Consider the following 8,802-nt stretch of genomic DNA (forward strand, 5'->3'; position numbering starts at 1 on the left):
CTGATCAGCAATAAAGTGTTGTTTTTTGTGTAAACTTTCCGATATTTTATTTCGCTGTGAATTTTTGATAACAGACCTATTTCCTCACCAGCAAGGTTTTGCTCCCTCTCAAACATTTTTTGGTCCTTCGAGCCGGATGGCCTGTGAAAAAAGTGCATAGTGAAATTTCGAAGTGTTTGCCACAACGACATTTTCAAGGAAAGTGCTCAGTGAACAATCAACGAAGGAATCATTCTCGTGGCGTCTCAGCGTTGCACGCCTCAAGGATTCTCTCAGTTAACGCCATCTTTTCTACGGTTTCTTCCCCTCGCCTCATCGCAAGTGGAAACGAGTTCTCTCCCGTGTGCGCGCTCCCACTCTCACGGTTCCCCTCCTCTCGCAACGTCACAGTGCCGCGCTACAAGGATCCGCTCACCAATCTTCAGTGAGCGCCATATTGCTTCTCTCCCCTCTGCTCGGCGGTTACAGGTGACGACCGGTGCACGTTACCGCTGTGCTCACGCATCGAGGCTTCACGCACCCTTTCTCTCTCGCTCTCGTTGCGCGTCGCACTATTGCTTACACACCACTCAACTCCATTTGGTCTCGTTTTCCCTCGTTCTTTCAAATCTCTAAATCATGTCAAATAACGGGAAAAAGGAAGTTGAGGAATTCTTTGATGGCATGGAAAACCCCGACAAGGAAAAAACCGACAAGGATAATCTCACCAAGGACGAATCAAAAAAGGAAAAGTCACCTGAATCAATCTCCAAGGTGCATCTTGAACCTAAGATCCTTCTCAAGGTCCCTTCTGATCACGCGTCACGTGTCAGCTCAAAGGTAACAGATGACGACGATCAATCAAAAATCGATTCTACTCGCAAACCATCATCCAAGGTAGAACTCAAGGTATCAACTCAGTTCACAAGGCTCAAAATCGTGGAAAATACGTTCCCAGATTTACAACGAGGACTTTTTGTGGACAGTGCGGATTTTTTGGAACTAAGGGTTCAGATTCTCGAGAAGAATTATGAGGAGTTCAGCGAGATTCATGATGAACTCATCACCAGTAGTTCGGCCAAATTCCTTAAACACCCTTATGTACAGGAGGATGTTTTCGGACAATTTGTTGAAGCTTACACCAAGGCAAGGGACGCGATGCTGTACCACGTGTGCAAGCTTCGAAAATTGGAACCTCCCGCTCTCACCCACTCACCCTCATCATCGGAAGTGCGATCTTCAGGGAAGCTCCCCAAAATTCCTCTTCCAACTTTTTCGGGCGATTACTCAGCTTGGAATAGCTACAAGGATCTCTTCTCTTCTTTGGTCACAAATGACCCAAAGATATCAACTGTGGAGAAGATGCAATACCTTAAGGTTAGTCTCACTGGTGACGCGGCCAAACTCATCTCGAATCTCTCAGTTTCCAATGACAGTTTCGAATCTGCCTGGAACATTGTCGTTTCTCGGTACGACAACAAAAGGTTACTCATCACTCGACACATGGAACAGCTCTTCTCAACCACTATCATCCCCCCAAAGTCCGCGCAAGGTTTAAACACTCTCTTGTCCTCAACCACGGAAGCGTTAAACGCCCTCTCAACTCTCGGTTTGCCAGTGGACCAATGGGACCAAGTTTTGGTGCATCACATCTCAAAACGGCTCGACACTCACACTCGAGAAGGTTGGGAGATCAAACTCGGATCAAGGCTGGATCCCCCCACCTACACTCAACTCAAGGATTTCCTCACTGGTCGAGCTCGTGCTCTTGAGAGTATCTCTAGCTACTCTCAACCAACAAGGAACCAAGCATCAACATCAGGCAAATCTCAAGGTAACTCATCATCTCAAAGGGCATTTGCTGGATCCACTCAATCCCCAAGACAACAAGGTTCATCATCATCATGCTCAATGTGCGGTAAATCTCATTTCTTGGTCAGATGTGAGAAATTCCGAGATCTGATGCCTACCGAAAGAAGGCAATTTGTCATCAAGGAACGCCTTTGTTTCAACTGCTTGGGACCCCACAGTGCTAGTGCGTGTAAGAGTGAAAAAAGGTGTCAAGAGTGTGAGGGTAAACATCACACCATGATCCATCAATCCACTGCACCCAAGATCAACAAGGATACTAATCAACCATCAAAGGACAAGGATCAAGATCAAGGATCAAGTACATCAAACAGCTCCAAGGTCAATTGACGTGGGACGCAGCTCGACGGCGAAGGATTTCACTCAAGGCCAGTGGTTCTCCTCGCCACTGCACGTGCTCTTCTCATCACTCAACAAGGTACTCCTCATCCAGTTCGTATGCTTATTGATTCCGGATCTGAACTCTCTTTCATTTCGGAATCAACGGTATCTCATCTCAATCTAACAAGGCATCACTCAAACATCTCAATCATCGGCATTGGAGCAACAAATTCAGGTAACACTCGAGGAGTTGTTTCAATCACTCTCAAATCAATCCATTCCTCAAAATCAATTTCTCTCCACGCATACGTTCTTTCAAAATTGTCGTCAACGCTTCCTACCACCACTCTTCCATCTCTCAAATGGTCTCATCTTCAAAACATCCCTCTTGCCGATCCCGATTACACCATTCCAATGAAAGTTGATCTCATCATTGGAGCGGACGTGTATGCTCAAATCATTCAACCGGACATCATCAAGGGACCTTCCTCAACACCCATGGCTCAACTTACCATCTTTGGTTGGGTAATTCTGGGACCAACCGATGGCAATTCAATCAAGGAACATTTATCTCATCATCTGATTGTGGATCAGCAACTGGATGATCTTCAAGATCTTCTCACTAAATTCTGGACTCAAGAAGAAGTACCTACCAAGGAAAAGGATCAACTCACAACTCAAGAATTGGAATGCGAGGAGCATTTCAAGGCCACTTACTCAAGGGACTCCAAGGGCAAATACATCATTCGACTTCCAATCTCATCATCACCGAGTCAACTTGGCGACTCATTCTTCAAGGCTCAACGGTGTCTTCATCGGCTCTTCAAACGATTTTCAACTCAAGGACTTCTCAAGGATCGCTACTTCGCATTTCTTACGGAATATGAAGCTGATGGACACATGGTCAAGGCTCCTCCAAGGGATAGTAGCCTTACAACCTATTATCTACCTCATCATGGAATCCTCAGGGAGCAAAGTACCACAACAAAATTAAGGGTTGTTTTCAATGGATCAAGCCCTTCCACATCCGGTGCCTCTCTCAACTCAATACTTCACACTGGTGCAAAACTTCAAAAGGACATCTCCGACATTTTACTCTGGGTAAGAAGATTTCGATACATCTTTTCTACGGACATCACCAAGATGTTCAGACAAATCAAGGTACATCCGGACGATTGGGATCTACAACGAATCATCTGGGTGGATTCAAACAACAAGGAAATCTCTTACCAACTCACCACGGTCACCTACGGAACAAAATCTGCACCATTCTTGGCGGTAAGGGTACTTTTACAACTCATTCAAGACGAAGGTTACAGGTTTCCTCTGGCTGTGCCCGTACTTCTCAATGGTCGATACATGGACGACATCTACGGTGGTTCTGATGAGGTGTCAGAACTCAAGGACATAGCCAAGGATCTCATCGATCTTCTCAACTCTGGCGGATTCCCTCTAGCTAAATGGCAAAGCAATCACCCCGATTTCTTCGACGCTGTAACAAGGAAAGGCGACTTGAATTCCCACTTAATCGATCACACTCAAACCAAGGTTCTCGGTCTCTCATGGTTTCCAAGGTCAGATGAATTCAAGTTCTCATTTGAGCCAACATCTCTCCCAGGTCAAGGAATATCCAAAAGGTCTATCTTATCCGAGGTATCTTAATTGTTTGATCCCCTAGGATTTCTTTCTCCCGTCATCATCCGAGCCAAAATGTTGCTGCAGGAACTGTGGCTTGAGAAATTGGGTTGGGACGACCCTTTATCTGAGAAACTATCTTCAAGGTGGATCAAATTCAAGGAAGAGCTAGCTCAACTCCCCGAGATCTCAATCCCTCGATGGCTCAATCTCACATCAACCTCAACAACGGAAATTCATGGATTCTCGGACGCATCACAACTCGCAATGGCAGCTGTTGTTTTTCTCAAAACCTCGGAACCAAACCAAGAATCAAAAGTTACATTTGTTTGTGCCAAAACCAAGGTTGCTCCCCTCAAACGTCTAACCATTCCAAGGTTGGAACTCTCGGCTGCTCAACTCTTGGCACGACTTGGGAACTACGTTCAACGGACCCTGGAATTATGTCAAGTTCCAGTATTCCTGTGGACAGACTCATCGGTAGCCCTCACTTGGATCAACAGCCACCCCTCTCGTTGGAAGGAATTTGTACACAACAGGGTATCTTCGATCCATGACCTCGTCCCTCAAGGTCAATGGAGATTCATCAAAGGAAAAGAAAATCCTGCTGACTGTGCATCAAGGGGCCTATCAATTCAACAACTCTCTCAACATCACCTCTGGTGGAATGGTCCACCATGGCTCAAGGACATCAAGGAAAACTGGCCCTCATCAACCTCAAGGTCGGATTCATCAGCTCAAGTCGAAGAAAGACCAGGATTAACATTTACTGTTACCACCTCTCACCCCCAATTGTGGGATCTGATTCATCAATACTCAGATCTGCACTCATTGTTAAAAATCACCTCAATTTGCCTCAGATTTCTCGCTATTCTCAAAAGGATTCCCAACTCTTCTCTGGCCAACCCAATCGGACTCAAGGATCTCGATCTTGCAAGGACATTCTGGATCAAGAATATTCAAGTGGCCTACTTCTCAGCAGACATCAAGGATCTCAATCGAGGCACAAAATTCTCAAGGTCTCATCCGCTTTCCAAACTCAATCCATTCATCGATCATCAAGGTATTCTCAGAGTCGGAGGTCGACTCAAACACTCAAGTTTGGATCACGAAAGCAAACATCCTGCTATTCTACCCAAGGATTCTCCCCTCACTCGACTTCTGATAGCGGATGCTCATTCAAGGACTCTTCACGGAGGAACTCAACTCACCTTGGCTCATCTAAGGAATTCCTACTGGATCATCGGAGGAAGACAACCAGTAAGGTCATTCATTCTCAAGTGCATTCCTTGTGCTCGACAAAGAGGAATTCGTGCTCAACAACTCATGGGTCAACTACCTTTGGAAAGAATCACCCCTTCAAGGCCATTTCTCACTTCTGGGGTTGACTACGCCGGTCCAATCACCCTCAAATCCTGGACAGGTCGTGGAGCTAAAACGAAAAAGGGATGGATTTGTCTCTTTGTGTGCTTCTCATCATCGGCTCTGCATCTCGAGGTAGTGACGGATTATTCCACCAACGGATTTCTCGCAGCCTACCGCCGATTTGTCTCAAGGAGAGGTATTTGTCAAACACTCTACAGTGATTGTGGTACCAACTTCATCGGCGCGGACACTACTCTCAAGCAACTCTTCAAGGACGGATCTCAAGAAGCCAAGGAACTCTCTCAACTACTGATCAAGGACGGCACCTCCTGGAAATTCAACCCTCCAGCAGCTCCACACATGGGTGGAAAATGGGAAGCTGCCGTGAAATCAATCAAGTATCATCTCAGAAGGACGATCGGCGAGACGATTTTGACGTTCGAGGAATTTACGACTCTTCTTACGCAAATCGAAGCGGTTCTCAACTCCCGACCATTGGAACCTCTTACAGAGGACCCTGACGACTTGTCAGTTCTCACACCAGGACATTTTCTCATCGGGGAACCACTCACATCAATACCGGAACCATCCCTCTTGGACCTGAAAACTTCAAGGTTAACAAGGTGGAAATTGATTCAACAACAAGCTCAATTTTTCTGGGCGAAGTGGTCCACCTGTTATCTTCAACAACAACTCGCTATCTCCAAGTGGCATCATCCAACACATCAAATCAAGGTTGGTTCTCTAGTTCTCCTCACTGACGAAAGGTTCCCTCCCTCAAAATGGCCTTTAGCTAGGGTCACTGCATTACACCCTGGCAAGGACGGTCTCACCAGAGTCGTTTCAATTAAAACTGCAACGACACATCTCAAACGACCAATCACCAAGTTGGCTGTGCTCCCCATCTCGACGGAAGAAGCTCTCAAGGACAACAACTCAACCTAAATGGATCGTCAACTCCGTTGCCGATGAAGGGGAGTATGTTCAATTGGCGATTCAAACAGCTACACTAGCGCCACAGTTGAACTAATTTAGGCGTGACTCGCTCTAAAGCAGTCTCTGTTTTGACAGTTTATTTCAAATTATTTAATTATTCTGATATTTTTATTGCGTTTGTAAAATTATTTTTAAGCGTTAAATAAAAAAAAATAATTTAAAACACATGGAGTGCTACAGAGCGAGTCACACCTAAATTAGTTCAACTGTGGCGCTAGTGTAGCTGTTTGAATCGCCAATTCTGAGTGAATTGAATATTGTGAAATTTGGTGTTGTGCGCGATAATTTGAATTTACGCATCAAGTTAACACGTGAGGGCGCTAACATGTCACGGCGTCGTCGTTCCGCGCATCTCTGTAAATTTTAGTACTCACCAGATATCTCTAGAGGTTAGATCTCATCTATCTCAAGGCATTAATCTGTTCATTTTCTAAGTTAATAATCACTTAACTTTAGTTTATTTATCAAGCTCAATTTTATAACAAGGTATTTTATCACTCGGGTTGTCTCTCACACAATTATCGGTCGCGAAATCAAAGGTTAATCTCAAGTGCGTCGAAAACGTGCTCAGACCGGCATTGCCGCCAGCTGAGAAACACAAGACAATTCTAGAAACTCTAAGGAAATTCTCACCTTCTTAAGTGTAAATCTTGTGTGTTCGCTGATCAGCAATAAAGTGTTGTTTTTTGTGTAAACTTTCCGAGATTTTATTTCGCTGTGAATTTTTGATAACAGACCTATTTCCTCACCAGCAAGGTTTTGCTCCCTCTCAAACATGATGAGAATGTAAAAATAAATGCTTTTTTCATTAAAATCTTAAAAACGTAAAGAGATAGAGAATAATGTTTAATGGCAAAGTTGTAGCTGATAAAATTTTGAAGAAAAAAGTCTGTGGGGTCATTATGCCAAGATGAATACATTACAAGATAATTGAGTCAGATATTATGATTTTTGTGTAAAAAAATATAAATAATATGTATATAGAGTGGTTTTTTTCTAAATTGATATTTTTTTTACTTGTTTCATATTTTCTGAGTCTATTATGATGAGAATGTGTCTATTTTATGGACTGATTTTTTTCACCCCATTAGTAAAATTTAATTTTTCATAAAAAATGTCTTTTTTGGCGTTTTTTAGGTGTTTTTCGACAATTAAACCACTGTAACTTTTACAATTTTAATTTAATCAAAAAATTTTATTTAAAAAAAATGTTTTCTTTTTCCTGGACTGTAATGCTGTGTAGTGAAAAAAAATTTTTTTTTTAAAAAATTAAATTTCAAAATTTTGAAAATCCCGCAGTTTTTGCATTTTTTGATGAAAATGTCTGGCTAACGAACTTAACCTGTATTTTGATTCTAACTTTGTGTATGCAAAATTGCAAAACGATTTGTTTCGATTTACAAAAGTTATTGTGTCAACAACATTTTGTGTCTACATACGTACATACATACATACATACGTACATACATAAAGACACACAGACAGACACTTTCGCCGGACCATGTTTTTTCGACTCAGGGCACCTCAAAACGTAAAGATTTCATGGAAATAGTAAAAGTCAATTTTCGACCAATTATAATACATTCTCATGTGATGAGAATGTAAAAATCATATTCATTTAGACTTGGATCAACTGGAAGACAGATGTAAGGCTTAAGTCAAGGAATGAGAGAAAAAACTTAACTGCGACTGGAGGGGGGTCTCCCATTCCTGTTGATTTCCAGTACATGGACCAACAGTTAATTTTATTATTGAAAAATGAGGAGGATATAATTATTCTTCCTCCACCTGAAAATTGGGAGTTAACAGCTCTTAAAACTTTAAATAATGAAATTGAGTCCGAAAAAAAGACACAGGCAATAAATAATATATTAATTTTCAATCATTTTCACTCTTCTTTAAAAAGTCTTCTTTCTTCATTCTTGATTCTTATTCTATTTTCTTTCTTCCTTTTATTTTCTTCAATTTTTCTTCTCTCCTGATTAATTTTTACCTTATCTTTTTTTCTTGAGATTGGATAAAAATTATTAATAATTCTGGACTATGAAAGTAATATTAGAATTTTACAGGAAAAAAGCAGCAAACAGACAATGGAGAAAAAGAAAGATTCTTTGAAGCCAGTCAGAGGCAATGATACTTCTGGAAACGATCCTGAAAATATTTCTGCATCAGTGTCTTTAATTAATAATGATATAATCTTTCTTGATGATTCGGACGGTGAGGAAACAAGAATCACGGAACCAGAAACTACATCATCAAATAAATTTAAAGGTAAATATTAGAGTCTACTTTTGTTATTGTTGAAATCGATTGAAAATTAAAATTTCCTTACATTATTTTATCTTTTTTTCATTATTTGTTTTCTTGGAAATTATAGGGTTATATCAAAAGTACTTGAAAATAACAAACTTCTAAAATTACTACAAAAATTCTGCTTTTTTGGTGTCAAAAATATATTTTTGAAAGGCATACAAACCTTAATTTTTCCTTTTTGAATTCTATTTTCACCTTTAAAACTTTTAAAACGCAATGAGTTATAAAACAATTCCTTAAATTTTGTTTATATCTGTAAATAATTTAATTTGTTTTAAATAATTAAATTCTAGAATATCTTTCTTCAGGTTGAATAATTCTATT

The 8,802-nt window shown here is 41.2% G+C and overlaps 3 protein-coding genes across 3 annotated transcripts; all 3 read left to right on the forward strand.

The window, feature by feature from the left end:
* The first annotated feature begins 618 nt into the window (after positions 1-618).
* Positions 619-2,178, forward strand: LOC127285580 (uncharacterized). Its single transcript, XM_051311678.1, has one exon. It carries the CDS (start codon positions 619-621, stop codon positions 2,176-2,178), a length of 1,560 nt encoding a protein of 519 aa, XP_051167635.1.
* A 108-nt stretch (positions 2,179-2,286) lies between these two features.
* Positions 2,287-3,831, forward strand: LOC127285581 (uncharacterized). The gene has a single exon (XM_051311679.1). It carries the CDS (start codon positions 2,287-2,289, stop codon positions 3,829-3,831), a length of 1,545 nt encoding a protein of 514 aa, XP_051167636.1.
* Positions 3,832-3,879: 48 nt separating this feature from the next.
* Positions 3,880-6,114, forward strand: LOC127285582 (uncharacterized). The gene has a single exon (XM_051311680.1). The coding sequence runs from the start codon at positions 3,880-3,882 to the stop codon at positions 6,112-6,114; it is 2,235 nt and encodes a 744-aa protein (XP_051167637.1).
* The last annotated feature ends 2,688 nt before the right edge of the window (positions 6,115-8,802 follow it).

This window comes from Leptopilina boulardi, unplaced genomic scaffold (assembly GCF_019393585.1).
Source record: "Leptopilina boulardi isolate dan_hultmark-lab unplaced genomic scaffold, ZJU_Lbou_2.1 LbouV2_335, whole genome shotgun sequence".
Classification (NCBI taxonomy): domain Eukaryota; kingdom Metazoa; phylum Arthropoda; class Insecta; order Hymenoptera; family Figitidae; genus Leptopilina; species Leptopilina boulardi.